Consider the following 22,500-nt stretch of genomic DNA (forward strand, 5'->3'; position numbering starts at 1 on the left):
CACTCACGTCTGTAGAGTGGTCCAAAGACTGGTCCATCTGAGGTATGTAGAGTGGTCCTAAGACTGGTCCATCTCAGGTCTGTAGAGTGGTCCTAAGACTGGTCCATCTCAGGTCTGTAGAGTGGTCCTAAGATTGGTCCATCTCAGGTCTGTAGACTGATCCTAAGACTGGTCCATCTCAAGTCTGTAGACTGGTCCATCTCAGGTCTGTTGACTGGTCCTAAGACTGGTCCATCTCAGGTCCCTGTGGGGTCAGCCCATATCTGCTCCAGACTGGTACCTCTCCAGAAATGAACCCTGGCCACCTGGCATCCAAGTGGATTTGATTGCCATGCAGTCTCAGAAGAAATGAATCAACATTGTAAGGACTTTATTTTGAACATTCAAGATTGAATGTCTTCACTGACATATTGAAGTTATTGGATGATTGAGCAAATAGTCAGTTCTGTTTTCAAAATGTTCTTATCCATGTAAAAAGAGCGTTTGAGGCGGGACGTCCTTTGTTTTGCAATGATCCATGAGTGGTCGCATCATTACACAAAAGCGCAGCAGACCATTATATTGCAGTTCATAGTAAATAGTCATTTTCTCACTAAGCGTCTGTCCAAGGCAGGAAGTGTCTGTATGAAGAATCAGCTTCAGGTGAGTCCAAGGCCAGGTGGGGGTCAGTCCAAGTACTTGCTGAATAATGTGCCACACATGCATAGGCAGGGAAGACTGCTGGAGTCATTTCAGCCTGGGAATGCAAAAGCAAGCTTCTTCATTTGTGTGTCAGCCATTGGGAAATGTTCCTTATTGAATCAAGGAGCATCAGACGCTTCATTGCAGACTCGGCTCGCTATATGACTTCATTCTGTCATCCTCTGGAACGGAAACAACGGCCAAACACTTCCCAGATCCACTTTGGAAGAAACGCGTCCTTATCGCATTTCAACTTGGGATCATGAGATCTAGAATGAAATATTGTTGGACATCAGGCAGTCTGATGAGCTCACAAGCGCCCGCCCGCTCTCGCTAAATGGCTGAATCCATCTTTGACGGAACATCAGGAGTCTCAGCAATGACCATTGCCTCAGATGACTACTGATCACTCACTTATCTCATCTTGTGCACTGAAGGGACGTCCTCCGTTTGCATTTTGCTGAAAAGTGCAGATTGACAGCTGATAATACTGGCAGCTGTTTGTGAAGCATCATGGGACATATTTCATGCTCACTGCAGCTTTCACTACAGTAACATGTCCTTGCTTTTTTTCAATGACCTAAAAATCACTCCCCCCTTCCACCTCTCTCTCACACACACACACACACACACACACACACACACACACACACACACACACACACACACACACACACACACACACACACACACACACACACACACAGGTTGGCCCCAGGGCGATCCAATATTGGAGGCTGAGACGACAGTGTGTGTGTGTGTGTGTGTGTGTGTGTGTGTGTGTGTGTGTGTGTGTGTGTGTGTGTGTGTGTGTGTGTGTGTGTGTGTGTGTGTGTGTGTGTGTGTGTGAGTGGACATGTGCTGCTGATGGGAAGTCAATAATGCATTATGAAAAAAGGGGGTATTTATGACCTTGATGAGCCCCATTGAGCTTAATTAGGGGTGATTTGCATACGAGTGTGTATGATGCCTGGCGAGTGCAAAGTCTTACGAGCACCACTTCATGCCTTTTAATTCACCAGAAATACGCAGAAATAGGATATCTTCTTAAAGACGGAGGATGCAGCATCCAGAGCCCGCCGCTATTTAATCAGCACCCACCAAATTTGAGAAGAAAGACAGATTTGGACATATATTAGCCACACCTGACTATACGCCACACATATAGACCAGTACGTAAGATTCTGTAAATGTTTATGTACGTACCTTAATTGTTTCCACAAGGCAGTAAAACGGCTGATCAAACAAAACGTTGGTCATGGAGCCACTAGCTGCGCAAGCTAGCTCTCAATCAGCTAAACAGACTCAATAACTCCACGCTGACGTTTTGCTGAATTTACTGAGGAATTTGTGAAAGTGAAACAATACAAAAAGAATGTAAGTTAATAATACTAACACAGACACTCATAAATGTGTTAGCATATTAGCTAATGCTAACAACGTTGGCTTGATGACATTACGATAGCAGGTACAAATATGCATGAAAACACTCCTACAGACATCACACATGGGACACTTTAGTAAGTAAGAATAGTTTTAGTTATATTGTAAAACTTTAAAATGTTGCTTGGAGTGATGAATGAAGAATCCATACGAGTAGAAACGCTAAGGGTGGTTTTACTTCGGGATTTAAGGAATTAAAACAAGACGTACATTTTTAAACCTGCCGTGAGTGAACTCGTCCAAAAGATGTCACCGTAGCACAAACAATAACACACATTTTCAGTTTCTCTGCTTGTGTTTATTGAAACTGTTGAACACAAAACATTGGGACCGTCATTAAAGAAACAATCATAAATTAAAGCTGCAAGCAGCGTTGGACGGGTCCGCCTTTTGGCAGGTGCTAGTCCTAGGTGTCCCAATACTTTTGTCCAGTGGTAGTCCTGAGTGAGACCTACATAGAGGTTTTTGTTTCGTGTCTCTACGATATTGGTACTGGGAGTTAGAGGAAGTTGTGTCTGAGTTCACATTGTCATTATAGGGTATTGTGTGTAGAATTTGGAGGACAAAAAAGCAATGATTGCATTTTCCGTTGTCATTATAGGCAACTTTAGTGCTGCGGGTCTTTGAAGGCTTGTAAAATCAAAACTGTACTACTAATTAGAAAGCTTTCGTCAACTTTTAATCAGAAGGGTTCAATCTCTCTCCTGTAGCAGTTTGAAGCCGAAACGACAAACGGGCTCAGAGGAGATAACGTTTGATGTTTGGTGACCGGTTGTAACAAAATTGTTGTTTTGAAGGAGGAATAGCAAACTTCCTGTTGAATTTTGCTGAAGGATGTCAATCTATGAAATGTAGGTCTAGGCGAGGCCTACATAGATGTATTTGTTTCATGTCTCTAAGACGTTCCTACCGGAAGTTACAAGCAGTTTTGTCTGAGTTTTCCTCTGAGGAGCAGTTTTTTCTCTGTTTTTTTCAAAAATTATGTAGAGCACAATTTTGAGTTTTGGGGTTCGGTTTTTTTTTTAGATCACAATTTCCACCAGTCCCAATTTTGGTGAGTTTTGAAGTATTTTAAGGGGGTCAAATTACAGCTCAAAAATTTAAAAATGAGTGTTTTTAGTCATTTTTTGTCTTGAAGGGGAAATTGCCAACTTTCTGTTGGTTTTTGCCCGAGGATGTGAAATTATGAAAGGTAGGTCTAAGTGAGACCTACATAGAGGTTTTTGTTTTATGTCTCTACGACATTCCTAGTGGGAGTTAGAGGCAATTTACTTCCTAGGGGGCGCTAGAGAGCAGTTTTGATTTTTGGGGTTTGGTTTTTTGACTAAAGTGTGCTGTACCACTTTTTGTATGTGTGTGTAAAATTTGGTGAGTTTTGAAGCATGTTAAGGGGGGCGAAGTAGTGCGCAAAGCTGCGGAATAATAAAGAAAGAATAATACAACCTTACAAATACAATATGTTCCTTTGTAACCAGTATGGGGGAGTCCTTTGTACTAGTTACAGGGCGGACCCTAATTATCTGCACCGTTTATTAAAGGGAAACTTCGGTTTTTTTCAACCTGGGCCCTGTTTTCATAATTTTTTCTGTATATGTGAGTGCTGGATAAAACATTTTTTGAGGTCGCGCCAGTATTGAGCAGGGCAGGCAGCCTCCAGCCCAGCTAACGCTCGTACACAGGGCAACTGGCTCTCGTCAAAATTCGGCCTATAAACATGCATTTTTTTCACACTGACAGGCTCAGATAGTTACAATGAGTGTCCGACAACATACTAGAAAGGAGAAATTAACGTATGTCTCTACCTTTAGCTGGAGATCGCTGTATGTTGTGAGCTGTGTCCAAATCTCACCACGCTACAAATCTCGTTCCGAAATCTCGCGATAACTCGCGACAAAACACCGGTGGAAAAACAGTTACCTGACTGAGGTGAAGAGAGATGACTGAAGTGATTTTCTGTTGGATTACCGAAGACTGTTATTTTAGTTTTATAGAAAAGTTTGTTTGTTTGTCTGTCATGGCTGAATTTTTGCCTGATGTGGACGATTTGATTTGTCGCGAGTTATCGCGAGATTTCGGAACGAGATTTGTAGCGTGGTGAGATTTGGACACAGCTCACAACATACAGCGATCTCCAGCTAAAGGTAGAGACATACGTTAATTTCTCCTTTCTAGTATGTTGTCGGACACTCATTGTAACTATCTGAGCCTGTCAGTGTGAAAAAAATGCATGTTTATAGGCCGAATTTTGACGAGAGCCAGTTGCCCTGTGTACGAGCGTTAGCTGGGCTGGAGGCTGCCTGCCCTGCTCAATACTGGCGCGACCTCAAAAAATGTTTTATCCAGCACTCACATATACAGAAAAAATTATGAAAACAGGGCCCAGGTTGAAAAAAACCGAAGTTTCCCTTTAAGTCGCAGGATGCAAAGCGTAGGAAAGAAGTTGCGGCTTGTGGTCCAGAATTTACGGTAGATGCAATATAAAGTGAGGACTATACCATTCTAGACCCCTAATGGATGGTGAGTACAATGTACCATTAGTGTATTCTAGGCCCCTAATGGATGGTGAGTACAATGTACCATTAGTGTATTCTAGGCCCCTAATGGATGGTGAGTACAATGTACCATTAGTGTATTCTAGGCCCCTAATGGATGGTGAGTACAATGTACCATTAGTGTATTCTATGCCCCTAATGGATGGTGAGTACAATGTACCATTAGTGTATTCTAGACCCCTAATGGATGGTGAGTACAATGTACCATTAGTGTATTCTAGGCCCCTAATGGATGGTGAGTACAATGTACCATTAGTGTATTCTAGGCCCCTAATGGATGGTGAGTACAATGTACCATTAGTGTATTCTAGACCCCTAATGGATGGTGAGTACAATGTACCATTAGTGTATTCTAGGCCCCTAATGGATGGTGAGTACAATGTACCATTAGTGTATTCTAGGCCCCTAATGGATGGTGAGTACAATGTACCATTAGTGTATTCTAGGCCCCTAATGGATGGTGAGTACAATGTACCATTAGTGTATTCTAGGCCCCTAATGGATGGTGAGTACAATGTACCATTAGTGTATTCTAGGCCCCTAATGGATGGTGAGTACAATGTACCATTAGTGTATTCTAGGCCCCTAATGGATGGTGAGTACAATGTACCATTAGTGTATTCTAGGCCCCTAATGGATGGTGAGTACAATGTACCATTAGTGTATTCTAGGCCCCTAATGGATGGTGAGTACAATGTACCATTAGTGTATTGTAGGCCCCTAATGGATGCAAGCAGAGGACTTAAGTGGACATTCGATTTCCACACAGAACAGTTGATTGAAATGTGTTTTATCTCTATTTACAAATGCAGATAGATATAGTTAAAGTGATAAAAGGGTTTATTAAACTAAACTAGCTAGGTGCGTCATGTCCGATTTGTTTTTGTTTGGTCTTCGGTTCCCTCGTTTGCGTTTGACCACTTTCCTGCTGAAGTGCTTCGATGCAATGACGTCTGACCTCAATGTCTGTGGTCTCGTCCAGTTTTTGGGGACAGAAGTAGCTCTTACTTCTTCAATGAGCTGCATATTTTCTCTCTGTTGAGCTATAGCACCTCTAACAGCACCAGGAAGAAGAACTAGATGAGGTGTGAACGCTCCAATGCTGAAGTTGAAGGGAAATGCTGACAGTATGAATGGAAGAATAGTTTCAATGTTGGAATGGTTTGAATGTTAAAGAGTTTGAATTTCCAGGAAAAATGGAATTTGGTTTGGAACTTGGGAAATTGTTAGTTGGATGAGTGGAATGTGTTGATGTTGGAATGGTTTGAAAAATGTGGGAATTGTGCAACTTGGGAAAATATGGGAACTTCTTGGAAAATTTGGTATTTTGGGAAAAGCGGGATTTTTTTTCAAAATGATTAGGAGCTTGAATGTCCTGAATTGGTTGGTGTTGGAATCGTTTAAATCGGTCAAGAAATGTTGAAGTAGTAACCGTTTTTTAATTGAACAATTTTGGGAAAAGCGGGAATTTTTCAAGTTCTTAAACCAACTTGGTTTGTTTGTCGTGACTAAGAGGAATGTTTGCACCGTTGAAAAATGTCAAAGGAGTCATTGCACTAAAAAGGTTGGAAATAAGGTTAGAAACAAAACAGGAATTCCTGGAATTTTTTGGATCTTGGAAAAATGATGGTTTGAATGTCCATGATGAGTGGAATATGTTGAAGGTGGAATGCTTTGAATTGGGTGAAAAATGTGGAAATGGTGGAAGTGGAAAAGTGTCCCGGCAAACCTGGAATTCTGGGAAATCTGGGAATTTTTGGAATTTGTCAAGGGAAAGCCCGCGATTCCCAAATAGGCTGAACACTTTGAAGTTGGAACTTTTGAATGGGAGGAAAAATGTGGAAGGTAAAGAGCGCCGAAATCTGGAGAAGAAGAATTAATAGATGTATTTTGGTGTCAAAACATAAGTGTGAATGTTTGGAGCATTCACACAATAATAATAACAATAGTAATAATAATCATATGTGTCAATGTTTGGAACATTCACACAATAATAATAACAATAGTAATAATAATCATATGTGTCAATGTTTGGAACATTCACACAATAATAATAATAATATGAATAATAATAACAATAAAACATGTAAATGTTTGGAGCATTCACACAATAATAATAATAATAATAATAATAATAATAATAATAATAACAATACAACGTGTAAATGTCTGGAGCATTCACACAATAGTAATAATAATAATAGTAGTAATAATGATAATAATAACCATATGTGTGAATGTTTGAAGCATTCACACAATAATAATAATAATAATAGTAGTAATAATGATAATAATAACCATATGTGTGAATGTTTGGAACATTCACACAATAATAATAATAATAATAATAATAACAATAATAATAATGATAATTAAAAAAAATATGTCTGAATGTTTGGAGCATTCACATAATAATAATAATAATAATAATAATAATAATAATAATAATAATAATAATGACAAATCGATGCATTTTGGTGTAGACAACATACAGTATGTGTGAATGTTTGGAGCATTTACACAAAAATAATAATAATAATAGTAATAATAATGATAATAGATTGATTAATTTTGGTATAGACAACATATATGTGAATCTAAAATGTGTATTATTAACATATAAATGTGTATATTATTAATATTTGGACATGTGTATCATTTACATTTAAATGTGTGTACTAGTAATATTTGGACATGTGTATTATTAATATTTGGACATGTGTATTATTAACATTTGGACATGTGTATTATTAACATTTAAACGTGTGTACTAGTAATATTTGGACATGCATATTATTAATATTTGGACATGTGTATTATTAATATTTGGACATGTGTATTATTAATATTTGGACATGTGTATTATTAACATTCAAAAATGTGTATTATTAAAATTCAAACATGTGTATTATTAATATTTGGACATGCATATTATTAATATTTAGACGTGTATTATTAACATTTAAACATGTGTATTAACATTTAAACATGTGTATTATTAATATTTGGACATGTGTATTATTAACATTTAAACATGTGTATTATTAACATTTAAACATGTGTATTATTAATATTCGGACATGTGTATTATTAACATTTAAACAGGTGTATTATTAGCATTTAAACGTGTATTATTAATATTTAAACATGTGTATTATTAATATTTAAACATGCATATTATTAATATTTAAATATGTGTATTATTAATATTTGGACATGTGTATTATTAACATTTGAATATATGTATTATTAATATTTGGACATGTGTATTATTAATATTTGGACATGTGAATTATTAATATTTATATGTGTGTATTATTAACATATAAACATGTGTATTATTAACATTTGAATATATGTATTATTAATATTTGGACATGTGTATTATTAATATTTGGACATGTGAATTATTAATATTTATATGTGTGTATTATTAACATATAAACATGTGTATTATTAACATTTAAACATGTGTTTTATTAACATTTGGACATGTGTATTATTAACATTTAAACGTGTGTACTAGTAATATTTGGACATGTGTATTATTAACATTTAAACGTGTGTACTAGTAATATTTGGACATGTATATTATTAATATTTGGACATGTGTATTATTAACATTTGGATATATGTATTATTAATATTTGGACATGTGTACTATTACTATTTGGACATGTGAATTATTAATATTTATATGTGTGTATTATTAACATATAAACATGTGTATTATTAACATTTAAACATGTGTATTATTAACATTTGGACATGTGTATTATTAACATTTAAACGTGTGTACTAGTAATATTTGGACATGTGTATTATTAATATTTGGACATGTGAATTATTAATATTTATATGTGTGTATTATTAACATATAAACATGTGTATTATTAACATTTAAACATGTGTATTATTAACATTTGGACATGTGTATTATTAACATTTAAACATGTTTACTAGTAATATTTGGACATGCATATTATTAATATTTGGACATGTGTATTATTAACATTTGGACATGTGTATTATTAACATTTAAACGTGTGTACTAGTAATATTTGGACATGTATATTATTAATATTTGGACATGTGTATTATTAATATTTGGACATGTGTATTATTAATATTTGGACATGTGTATTATTAACATTCAAAAATGTGTATTATTAACATTCAAACATGTGTATTATTAATATTTGGACATGCGTATTATTAATATTTAGACGTGTATTATTAACATTTAAACATGTGTATTAACATTTAAACATGTGTATTATTAATATTTGGACATGTGTATTATTAACATTTAAACATGTGTATTATTAACATTTAAACATGTGTATTAACATTTAAACATGTGTATTATTAATATTTGGACATGTGTATTATTAACATTTAAACGTGTGTATTAACATTTAAACATGTGTATTATTAATATTTGGACATGTGTATTATTAACATTTAAACATGTGTATTATTAATATTTAAACATGTGTATTATTAATATTTAAATATGTGTATTATTAATATTTAAATATGTGTATTAATATTTGGACATGTGTATTATTAACATTTGATTATATGTATTATTAATATTTGGACATGTGTATTATTAATATTTGGACATGTGAATTATTAATATTTATATGTGTGTATTATTAACATATAAACATGTGTATTATTAACATTTAAACATGTGTATTATTAACATTTGGACATGTGTATTATTAAATTTTAAACGTGTGTATTATTAATATTTAAATGTGTATTATTAATATTTAAACATGTGTATTGTTAACATTCAAAAATGTGTATTATTAACATTCAAACATGTGCATTATTAATATTTGGACATGCATATTATTAATATTTAGACGTGTATTATTAACATTTAAACATGTGTATTAACATTTAAACATGTGTATTATTAATATTTGGACATGTGTATTATCAATATTTGGACATGTGTATTATTAACATTTAAACATGTGTATTATTAAAATTTAAACATGTGTATTAACATTTAAACATGTGTATTATTAATATTTGGACATGTGTATTATTAATATTTGGACATGTGTATTAATAACATTTAAACAGGTGTATTATTAACATTTAAACATGTGTATTATTAATATTTAAACATGTGTATTATTTATATTTAAACATTTGTATTATTAATATTTAAATATGTGTATTATTAATATTTGGACATGTATATTATTAACATTTGAATATATGTATTATTAATATTTGGACATGTGTATTATTAATATTTGGACATGTGAATTATTAATATTTATATGTGTGTATTATTAACATATAAACATGTGTATTATTAACATTTAAACATGTGTATTATTAACATTTGGACATGTGTATTATTCATATTTGGACATGTGTATAATGAATATTTGGACATGTGTATTATTAATATTTAAACATGTGTATTATGAATATTTGGACATGTGTATTATTAATATTTGGACATGTGTATTATTAATATTCAAACATGTATTATTAATATTTGGACATGGGTATAATGAATATTTGGACATGTGTATTATTAATATTTGGACATGTGTATAATGAATATTTAAGCATGTGTATTATTAATATTTGGACATGTGTATTATGAATATTTGGACATGTGTATTGTGCACAGGAAGTTTGGAGTGAGTGTAATAACGATATGGTTGATGAACATGAATATTGTGGTGAAACATGACATCATCTCCTAGCAGATGTTCACTTTCCACTTGACTTCTTTCACCTGCACAACTAAATCACTACGCTGTTACAAGAGCAGAATGGCCGTGTCTTACATGTGTCTTACATGTGTCTTACATGTGTCTTACATGTGTCTTACATGTGTCTTACATGTGTCTTACATGTGTCTTACATGTGTCTTACATGTGGGAATATGTGTCTTACATGTGGGAATATGTGTCTTACATGTGGGAATATGTGTCTTACATGTGGGGATATGTGTCTTACATGTGGGGATATGTGTCTTACATGTGGGAATATGTGTCTTACATGTGGGAATATGTGTTTTACATGTGGGAATATGTGTTTTACATGTGGGAATATGTGTCTTACATGTGGGAATATGTGTCTTACATGTGGGAATATGTGTTTTACATGTGGGAATATGTGTTTTACATGTGGGAATATGTGTTTTACATGTGGGAATATGTGCACAGATCTGCTGGCCTCATGTCACTGCAAAGGTCACACACAGTCGTACAAGTCCTTTACCATCGTGTTATAACTGTGTAATAACAATAATCACATGCCTAGTTGACATTACCATCATGTTATAACTGTGTAATAACAATAATTACATGCCTAGTTGACATTACCATTGTGCTATAACTGTGTAATAACAATAATTACATGCCTAGTTGACATTACCATTGTGTTATAACTGTGTAATAACAATAATCACATGCCTAGTTGACATTACCATCATGTTATAACTGTGTAATAACAATAATTACATGCCTAGTTGACATTACCATTGTGCTATAACTGTGTAATAACAATAATTACATGCCTAGTTGACATTACCATTGTGTTATAACTGTGTAATAACAATAATCACATGCCTAGTTGACATTACCATCGTGCTATAACTGTGTAATAACAATAATCACATGCCTAGTTATTTACCATCGTGTTATAACTGTGTAATAACAATAATCACATGCCTAGTTGACATTACCATCGTGTTATAACTGTGTAATAACAATAATCACATGCCTAGTTGACATTACCATTGTGCTATAACTGTGTAATAACAATAATCACATGCCTAGTTGACATTACCATCATGTTATAACTGTGTAATAACAATAATTACATGCCTAGTTGACATTACCATTGTGCTATAACTGTGTAATAACAATAATTACATGCCTAGTTGACATTACCATTGTGTTATAACTGTGTAATAACAATAATCACATGCCTAGTTGACATTACCATCGTGCTATAACTGTGTAATAACAATAATCACATGCCTAGTTATTTACCATCGTGTTATAACTGTGTAATAACAATAATCACATGCCTAGTTGACATTACCATTGTGTTATAACTGTGTAATAACAATAATCACATGCCTAGTTGACATTACCATCGTCTTATAACTTTGTAATAACAATAATCACATGCCTAGTTGACATTACCATCATGTTATAACTGTGTAATAACAATAATTACATGCCTAGTTGACATTACCATCGTGTTATAACTGTGTAATAACAATAATCACATGCCTAGTTGACATTACCACTGTGTCACAATGTTCCGCACCACTATTGTCGAGGCAGCTGATCGGAGCTGTGGCGGCAAGGTGGTTGGTGCCTGTCGTGGCGGTAATCCTAGAACCAGCTGGTGGAGTCCTATCGGGTTCTTTTGGCTCATAGGACTCCGGAGGCAGCGGACAGGTACCGACAGGCCAAGCGGTGTGCGGCTTCAGCGGTCGCGGAGGCAAAAACTCGGACATGGGAGGAGTTTGGGGAAGCCATGGAAAACGACTTCCGGATGGCTTCAAAGCGATTCTGGACCACCATCCACCACCTCAGGAAGGGGAAGCAGTGCACCGTCAACACCGTGTTTGGGGAGGATGGTGTGCTGCTGACCTCCACTGCGGATGTTGTGGCTCGGTGGAGGGAATACTTTGAAGACCTCCTCAATCCCACCAACACGTCTTCCTATGGATGAGATTCGCCCGGAGTTCCTTAAGGCTCTGGATGCTGTGGGGCTGTCTTGGTTGACAAGACTCTGCAACATCAGAATCAGAATCAGAAGACTTTTTATTGCCATTGTTTGAGAACGGGTTCACAAACTAGGAATTTTACTTGGTGCAATGGTGCAACATAAAACACAGAATAGAATAACATGAGCTGTAACTGAGCTATCAAATCTTGTTATTGTTCATGTGTCTGATGGCCAAGGGGAAAAAACTGTTCAGGTGGCGGGAGGTGTGGGTCTGGATGGACAGTAGTCTCCTGCCTGAGGGGAGAGGGGAGAATAGTTTGTGTCCAGGGTGAGAAGAGTCAGCTGTGATCCAACCCACACGCCTCCTGGTCCAGGAGGAGAACAGGTCCTGGTAGGGGTGGGAGTTTTCAGCCAATCACCTTCTCAGCAGCACGTACCATGCGCTGCAGTCGATGCTTGTCCCGGACTGTGGCGCCGGGGAACCACACAGTGATGGAGGAGGTGAGGATGGACTCAACGATTGCTGAGTAGAACAGCACCAGCATCTTGGTCGGCACCTTCGGTTTTTTCAGCTGCCTCAGGAAGTACATCCTCTGCTGGGCCTTCTTGATGAGGGAGCTGATGGTCGGGCTCCCACCAGAGGTCCTGGGTGATGGTGGTGCCCAAGAAACGGATGGAGTCCACAATGGTGACGGGGGTGGGAGAGTCAATCAGGGTGAGGGGGGATGGTGGGGCTTTGACTTTCCTGAAGTCCAAGATCATCTCCACTGTTTTCTGGGCGTTCAGCTCCAGGTTGTTGAGGCTGCACCAGGACGCCAGCGGGGGCGGTACCTCTGGATTGGCAGACCGGGCTGGTGGTTCCTCTCTTTAATAAGGGGAACCGGAGGGTGTGTTCCAACTATCATGGGATCACACTCCTCAGCCTTCCCGGTAAGGTCTATTCAGGTGTACTGGAGAGGAGGCTGTGCCGGATACTCTAACCTTGGATTTAAGAGGAACAGTGTGGTTTTCGTCCTGGTCGTGGAACTGTGGACCAGCTCTATACTCTGGGCAGGGTCCTTGAAGGTGCATGGCAGTTTGCCCAACCAGTCTACTTGTGCTTTGTGGACTTGGATAAGGCATTCAACCGTGTCCCCCCGGAAATCCTGTGGGGAGTGCTCAGAGAGTATGGGGTATCGGACTGTCTGATTGTGGTGGTCCGCTCCCTGTATGATCAGTGTCAGAGCTTGGTCCGCATTGCCGGCAGTAAGTCGGACCCGTTTCCAGTGAGGGTTGGACTCCGCCAAGGCTGCCCTTTGTCACCCATTCTGTTCTTAACTTTTATGGACAGAATTTCTAGGCACAGTCAGAGTGTTGAGGGGATCCGGTTTGGTGGCTGCAGGATTAGGTCTCTGCAGATGATGTGGTCCTGATGGCTTCATCTGCCCAGGATCTTCAGCTCTCACTGGATCGGTTTGCAGCCGAGTGTGACGAGACTGGGATGAGACCGGCTGCTGAGTGGACAAGATTGTGATAAGTTATCTCTCAGTGATGCTGCACCTTGTTGCCATGGTGACAGGACATGATGATATTCTACTGATGGTGGATTTGCTTTTCTGCAGTTTGAACACTTGCAGACATTGTTGTAGTGTGAGTGACATCAGTCGCTACGTGCACATGGACACTGTTCATGGCATTAAAAGCCTAACCAGAATAGCAATGCTTCATGTAAAGATGCCATGCAGAATATTCTAACCCCATCACACACATTCGGATCTACATTTCATTCCGATCGAGATGAAAGTCATTCAGATTGGAGCACATGAAAACACATCTTCTGGGTTAGAATGATCCTTACTGCGCATGTCTTTGATGTCAGCTGTACTTTGACTAAATGAAATAGTCTGGAAATGAAGCGATTGTCTTCCTGTTGTCTCCCACATTCAACATGTACAGTGTTGTATCCTGTTGACTTTGTTGCTTTAAAACCAGACCAGCACAAACAAAAGTATGGTCTGGAGTGTAACAATAAAAGAAGGGATCCAGTTGTCTTAACGAGCTGTTTTATTTACAATATTACTGTTACTCCAAGTGCTAACTTGGAGTAACTAATTAAACAGCTACAGTTCAAAAAGAGAGGTAAAACAAAAGTAGTGAACAGAAGGAAAACAGTATGGAGTGTCATGTGTCCATGTAACAATAAAAGAAGGGATCCAGGTGTCGTCTTAACGAGCGCTTTTATTCCCAACATTACAGTTATTCTAAGTGCTAACTGCTAGCATCAAACACATACACACAATGTCGTAACATGACGACACGCCATACATAATCACAACATAAAACACACGGAACAGCTACATTTCAAAAAGAGAGCTAAAACAAAAGTAGTGAACAGACGCAAAAAGGATACATAATTACCGTGAAAACGTCGGACAAGCAGAAATGCACAAAGCCATGTTTGTTTACAGTGGAAGTCACTGTTTAGTCAGCACCTGCAATGAGCGACCTCACCCAAATGATGGCGCCATAGCACATATAATAACACACCTTTCTGTTAATGTTAGGTTCTGCGCATGTCATAGCAAAGTATATCCATTTAAGGTGTGATGCATCAGATCATTGTTTTCAGGGTGCCCTGTGATGAGGAGGCAACTTGTCCAGGGTGTACGCCGCCTTCCGCCCGAATGCAGCTGAGATAAGCTCCAGCACCCCCCGCAATCCCAAAAGGGACAAGCGGTAGAAAATGGATGGATGGATGTTTTCAGGGTCCATGTACACAGGAACATTCTAATCCCAGTGGTGATCAGATGAAATATATGTTATCCATGTCCACGTGGCTAATTAAGTCACCACTCTAGTGATCATTTACCATTGAGTCACCACTTTAGTCATCATTTACCATTGAGTCACCACTTTAGTGATCATTTACCATTGAGTCACCACTTTAGTGATCATTTACCATTGAGTCACCACTTTAGTCATCATTTACCATTGAGTCACCACTTTAGTCATCATTTACCATTGAGTCACCACTTTAGTGATCATTTACCATTGAGTCACCACTTTAGTGATCATTTACCATTGAGTCACCACTTTAGTCATCATTTACCATTGAGTCACCACTTTAGTCATCATTTACCATTGAGTCACCACTTTAGTGATCATTTACCATTGAGTCACCACTTTAGTGATCATTTACCATTGAGTCACCACTTTAGTCATCATTTACCATTGAGTCACCACTTTAGTGATCATTCACCATTGAGTCACCACTTTAGTCATCATTTACCATTGAGTCACCACTTTAGTGATCATTTACCATTGAGTCACCACTTTAGTGATCATTTACCATTGAGTCACCACTTTAGTGATCATTTACCATTGAGTCACCACTTTAGTGATCATTTACCATTGAGTCACCACTTTAGTGATCATTTACCATTGAGTCACCACTTTAGTGATCATTTACCATTGAGTCACCACTTTAGTGATCATTTACCATTGAGTCACCACTTTAGTGATCATTTACCACTGTGCTGCTCTCTCATCATACAACACCGCTTTAAATGATTCCACCACCGTTATCTGCTTCTTTATGTTCCAAAGAGTTCCATTTCCCAGATGCAAGAATACGTGTGTTGTGCTGCTGCCTTTTTTCAACAGACTTTGCAGCGTGCAGTCAATAGTTGCCACAAAACCAAACCACCGACAACACTTTTCCCTTTTGGCTCTGCTTTGTCGGTTAGCTGAAGTTTATTTTGTCACATATTTCACTTTTATTTTTTTTCTCTTAAAATGACCAAAAAGGAGTAGAAGTAGGACGTTTTGGGTTAGCATTAGCCATGTTTTGCTAAGCGTGTCAATCTCCGCTGAGGAAATAAAAGTGGGGGCAACAAATATGCCGGAGCAAGAAGAGAAAAACATTTTTTTTTTGAAAAAGCCTGCAACAAAAAACTGAAATTAATCGATAAAACCAAGCGATTTCCCAGGCTACTGTTAGCGTATTAAAGGTTGCACATGGCAGTGCTAGCTGTCGACCGCCCTCACGCCGCCTCAGAATTAGCTGTCAAGTCTGTTTTCTTCCCCAACCCCCCCCCCCCCCCCCCCACCCCCGTCACATGACTTGTCACCAGCCAACACACACACTTTAACGTCTGGCCTTTCTTTGAAGGAGGGCTGACACAAATGGAAACAGCATTATGGCCTCGGACCAATGTAGCATCATCAGACTAAGTCTTGTGAGGGCCACCATCCTCATCTTCAGACTAAGTCTTGTGAGGGCCACCATCCTCAATGTAGCATCATCAGACTAAGTCTTGTGAGGGCCACCATCCTCATCTTCAGACTAAGTCTTGTGAGGGCCACCATCCTCAATGTAGCATCATCAGACTAAGTCTTGTGAGGGCCACCATCCTCATCATCCGACTAAGTCTTGTGAGGGCCACCATCCTCAATGTAGCATCATCAGACTAAGTCTTGTGAGGGCCACCATCCTCATCATCCGACTAAGTCTTGTGAGGGCCACCATCCTCAATGTAGCATCATCAGACTAAGTCTTGTGAGGGCCACCATCCTCATCATCCGACTAAGTCTTGTGAGGGCCACCATCCTCATCATCCGACTAAGTCTTGTGAGGGCCACCATCCTCATCATCAGACTAAGTCTTGTGAGGGCCACCATCCTCATCATCAGACTAAGTCTTGTGAGGGCCACCATCCTCAATGTAGCATCATCCGACTAAGTCTTGTGAGGGCCACCATCCTCATCATCCGACTAAGTCTTGTGAGGGCCACCATCCTCAATGTAGCATCATCAGACTAAGTCTTGTGAGGGCCACCATCCTCATCATCCGACTAAGTCTTGTGAGGGCCACCATCCTCATCATCAGACTAAGTCTTGTGAGGGCCACCATCCTCATCATCCGACTAAGTCTTGTGAGGGCCACCATCCTCAATGTAGCATCATCCGACTAAGTCTTGTGAGGGCCACCATCCTCATCATCCGACTAAGTCTTGTGAGGGCCACCATCCTCAATGTAGCATCATCCGACTAAGTCTTGTGAGGGCCACCATCCTCATCATCCGACTAAGTCTTGTGAGGGCCACCATCCTCATCATCCGACTAAGTCTTGTGAGGGCCACCATCCTCATCATCAGACTAAGTCTTGTGAGGGCCACCATCCTCATCATCAGACTAAGTCTTGTGAGGGCCACCATCCTCAATGTAGCATCATCCGACTAAGTCTTGTGAGGGCCACCATCCTCATCATCCGACTAAGTCTTGTGAGGGCCACCATCCTCAATGTAGCATCATCAGACTAAGTCTTGTGAGGGCCACCATCCTCATCATCCGACTAAGTCTTGTGAGGGCCACCATCCTCATCATCAGACTAAGTCTTGTGAGGGCCACCATCCTCATCATCCGACTAAGTCTTGTGAGGGCCACCATCCTCAATGTAGCATCATCCGACTAAGTCTTGTGAGGGCCACCATCCTCATCATCCGACTAAGTCTTGTGAGGGCCACCATCCTCAATGTAGCATCATCCGACTAAGTCTTGTGAGGGCCACCATCCTCATCATCCGACTAAGTCTTGTGAGGGCCACCATCCTCATCATCAGACTAAGTCTTGTGAGGGCCACCATCCTCATCATCCGACTAAGTCTTGTGAGGGCCACCATCCTCAATGTAGCATCATCCGACTAAGTCTTGTGAGGGCCACCATCCTCATCATCCGACTAAGTCTTGTGAGGGCCACCATCCTCATCATCAGACTAAGTCTTGTGAGGGCCACCATCCTCAATGTAGCATCCTCAGACTAAGTCTTGTGAGGGCCACCATCCTCATCATCCGACTAAGTCTTGTGAGGGCCACCATCCTCAATGTAGCATCATCAGACTAAGTCTTGTGAGGGCCACCATCCTCATCATCAGACTAAGTCTTGTGAGGGCCACCATCCTCAATGTAGCATCATCAGACTAAGTCTTGTGAGGGCCACCATCCTCATCATCCGACTAAGTCTTGTGAGGGCCACCATCCTCAATGTAGCATCATCAGACTAAGTCTTGTGAGGGCCACCATCCTCATCATCCGACTAAGTCTTGTGAGGGCCACCATCCTCAATGTAGCATCATCAGACTAAGTCTTGTGAGGGCCACCATCCTCATCATCAGACTAAGTCTTGTGAGGGCCACAACCCTCATCATCAGACTAAGTCTTGTGAGGGCCACCATCCTCATCATCCGACTAAGTCTTGTGAGGGCCACCATCCTCAATGTAGCATCATCAGACTAAGTCTTGTGAGGGCCACCATCCTCAATGTAGCATCATCAGACTAAGTCTTGTGAGGGCCACCATCCTCATCATCCGACTAAGTCTTGTGAGGGCCACCATCCTCAATGTAGCATCATCAGACTAAGTCTTGTGAGGGCCACCATCCTCATCATCAGACTAAGTCTTGTGAGGGCCACCATCCTCATCATCAGACTAAGTCTTGTGAGGGCCACAATCCTCATCATCAGACTAAGTCTTGTGAGGGCCACAATCCTCATCAACAGACTAAGCTAATTGACTAAGTAGCCAATAGGGAGAATGAGCTACTTAAAGGTAAGGAAACTGCTGCCACATATGCAGATTGTAAACACTTTAGTGTGGATCAGCTCACAAAGTCCACATTTTATTCAGTTTTTGTGAGACAGTTTTCAGTCCAGTTTGGTGAATGTTGTTCGTAGCAGCCCAGGAGAGCTTCTATACCAGGGATGTCCAAACTACGTCTTCAATTGGGCATGAATCTTAGTGACAATAGTAATAATATAATAGCCTGACTAACGTAAGTAATTAATTTACTTATATGACCCAATGAAAACAACCTTCCCTAGTAATAGTGCAAAAAAAAAAAATATCCAAGCAACACAAAATGTCAACAGACATGAATATGAACATGTTTGATATTTCTGATTGAATACAGAACTTTAAGGAGGTCGTCACAGAAGTAAACACATACTTTCACATACTCTTGATATCCAAATATTATAATTAATAATGATGTATCATCATAATAATATGCAGTGTTTCCCACACATTTGTTTATCTGTGGCGGCCCGCCACAAAGCTACAAATAAAAAAAATAACAAATATTATTATTTTTAATTTTTATTTATTTTTATTTTTTATTTTATTTTATTTTTTTTGTCCTGTCCAGCTTCTCAAGCAAATCATATAGTTGATGTAGATGCCCATATAGGCTGGTCACATTGACTTTACAAAAGACAAGTGTAGGATACTTCTCTTGTTGCCTTATTTGTATTTGACCACTACTGTTTTCTGTTTATTTGTTACTGACTGTGGCAGGACACCTCTGCCTCTGTTTCACTTTATGTTGCTGGTAAATAATATGCTTGTAGTAGTAGGCTAAAGTTAAATTATTTAGTATGCACTAATTAAAGAGACATTTTAGCTTTTATATTTTATAAGATATATTTTTGGTAAGAACCACAATTAATAAATATATTTCAGTGAATAACTTATTGTTCAAATCTGTATATAAATATGTACATAAAGTGTTGTAATTATATTGTAAAATGGATGGATGGATGGACGTTTTAAACAAAACTGTTAGTATCAATTAGTAAGTATACATTTTTTTAGCCTTTTTAGAGAAAATCATATCATTGTAGTAAATTATGCAAATTACTCAATGATGTCATGGTGACCACGCCCATAGCCACGCCCATAGTCACGCCCCCACCGCCACAGGTATCTTGGCAGTTTATGAGAAACACTGATATGTATGTTGTTACTTGTCGAATGATATTTGTTAGCATGTTCATGTTAGCATGCTTTTTGTAAACATACACCTCAGTCATATTTTGATATTTGATGCATGCTAATGTTAGCATGCTAGCATTTTAAACACATTTTTCAGGTACACACCTCAGAGTAATACTTGACCATCTTACACTTAGCATTTTAGCATGCTAACATTAGCATGTTAGCTTTTTTTTAGGTAATTTAGCAGGTAAACACCTCATATATTTTGTCATCTTCTGTTATTTTACTGCTGCTAAGTGTGAGCATGTTGTTATTAGCATGTTAGCATAGTGCTGTTAGCTTGCTAGCTGTTTTATCTCATTTTGCTCATAATTTCCAATTGCTTACAGTAGGGGTCCCCAAACTTTTTGACTCGGGGGCCGCATTGGGTTAAAAAAATTTGGCCGGGGGCCAGGCTATATATATATATATATATATATATATATATATATATATATATATATATATATATATATATATATATATATATATATATATATATATATATATATATATATATATACATTGTTGTTTGTAATCCGTTTTGTCATTTAACATCAATTAACATTGATGTTCATCAACATTTAACATTGTCACGTTATCGATGGGAAAATTCATTTTTAGACAATATGATTTGCCTGAGCGGCTTGGAGACACCAAGAGTAACAAGCGGTAGAAAAAGGATTAGAAAGGAAAGATTAAAAAAAATACAAAATAAAAAAAAAATACAAAACTTTTTTCTTTTAACTTGGGACTTCCCGTGGGCCGGATTTTGGATGTTGGAAGGGCTGGATCCGGCCCGCGGGCCGTAGTTTAGGGACCCTGGCTTACAGTTAGCATTTCAGTTCATTTGTAACCCTTCACCATTCCGATATTGTGTACTGGTTTTGAAGGTGAAAACTACATTCATTTGTCAGTCTGTGGCCCCGACTGGAAACATTTTGGGCGCCTGTGAAAAAGAACACTTAGAAAAAGGAAAGGTTTAATCTGAAAACACAGTTTAGCTTGTAAAGCAAAAAGTGTTCCCGTTTGTATTTGTGCAATATTACTGAAGCGAGTGCGTGTTAGCGGCCTCACAAGCTCATTAGCCAGGCTGCTCTGCTGCGAGGGCGCTAACCACCACGCTGCAGGTTACATTAGCCAGGCTGCTCTGCTGCCAGGGCGCTAACCACCACGCTGCAGGTTACATTCATGGGCTGAGAAGTATTATTCAGCGAGCAGCTGCTAGCCATGACAGGACAACGCTCGGCTTCTGCAGCACATCTTGACTTTCTGTGGCCTCAAGAATCCTTACAACTAACGTGGCCTTTTCTTCTACTAAACCGTGACACCACTGAGGGCCACACACTGACCATGACACCACTGAGGGCCACACATTGACCATGACACCACTGAGGGCCACACATTGACCATGACACCACTGAGGGCCACACATTGACCATGACACCACTGAGGGCCACACATTGACCATGACACCACTGAGGGCCACACATTGACCATGACACCACTGAGGGCCACACACTGACCATGACACCACTGAGGGCCACACATTGACCATGACACCACTGAGGGCCACACATTGACCATGACACCACTGAGGGCCACACATTGACCATGACACCACTGAGGGCCACACATTGACCATGACACCACTGAGGGCCACACATTGACCATGAGATCACTGAGGGCCACACATTGACCATGAGACCACTGAGGGCCACACATTGACACATCAAAGGATGCGGAGTATGGAAGGAGTGCACGATAGGAAGAGAGATGTTTTATTTGTTATACACTGAATACAAGGTGGCAGGGAGGGAGTAAGCTCAGTTTGGAGGGGGGAGAGAGCATTTGACACAACTCAGTGAAGACAACAGTGCACTGTTAACTCTGAATGAAGACACTTTCAAATGTGAAGACGAGAAGGGAGAAGAAATACCTTCTCAGTGAGTCGTGTGGACGAGGTCACTCTCTGGTCAGAATGTGCTTTTTACGTTTGTGATGGCATTTTCCACCACGCAAACTGTTAGCACATTGGCCAGATAGCATCAAGTAAGAAAACATATGAGCTAGCATGTTAACAGTAACATGCTGACATTGACATGCTTACTTAGCATTAATGACATACCAAGATATTTGATATCTGTCTTTGCTCCTTCAGGCTTCAGCCGGGCCGCTCTGCCCTTCGGTTTGGTGCGGCGAGAACTGTCCTGCGAGGGTTACCCCATCGACCTGCGCTGCCCAGGAAGTGATGTCATCACCATCGAGAGCGCCAACTACGGGCGGACGGACGACAAGATCTGCGA

The 22,500-nt window shown here is 39.1% G+C and overlaps 1 protein-coding gene across 9 annotated transcripts in view; it reads left to right on the forward strand.

Moving 5' to 3' along the window:
* The window catches only part of adgrl2a (adhesion G protein-coupled receptor L2a), a 252,691-nt gene that overhangs the window by 88,544 nt on the left and 141,647 nt on the right, over positions 1 to 22,500 (forward strand). For all 9 annotated transcript variants that reach the window (XM_062028640.1, XM_062028632.1, XM_062028634.1 and 6 more), the window contains exon 3: positions 22,356 to 22,500. This exon is cut by the window's right edge and continues 69 nt beyond it. In XM_062028640.1, the coding sequence (XP_061884624.1) occupies positions 22,356 to 22,500 (145 nt within the window). The remainder of the gene's footprint in view (positions 1 to 22,355) is intronic.

This window comes from Entelurus aequoreus, linkage group LG19 (genome assembly GCF_033978785.1).
Source record: "Entelurus aequoreus isolate RoL-2023_Sb linkage group LG19, RoL_Eaeq_v1.1, whole genome shotgun sequence".
In the NCBI taxonomy this organism is placed as follows: Eukaryota; Metazoa; Chordata; class Actinopteri; order Syngnathiformes; family Syngnathidae; genus Entelurus; species Entelurus aequoreus.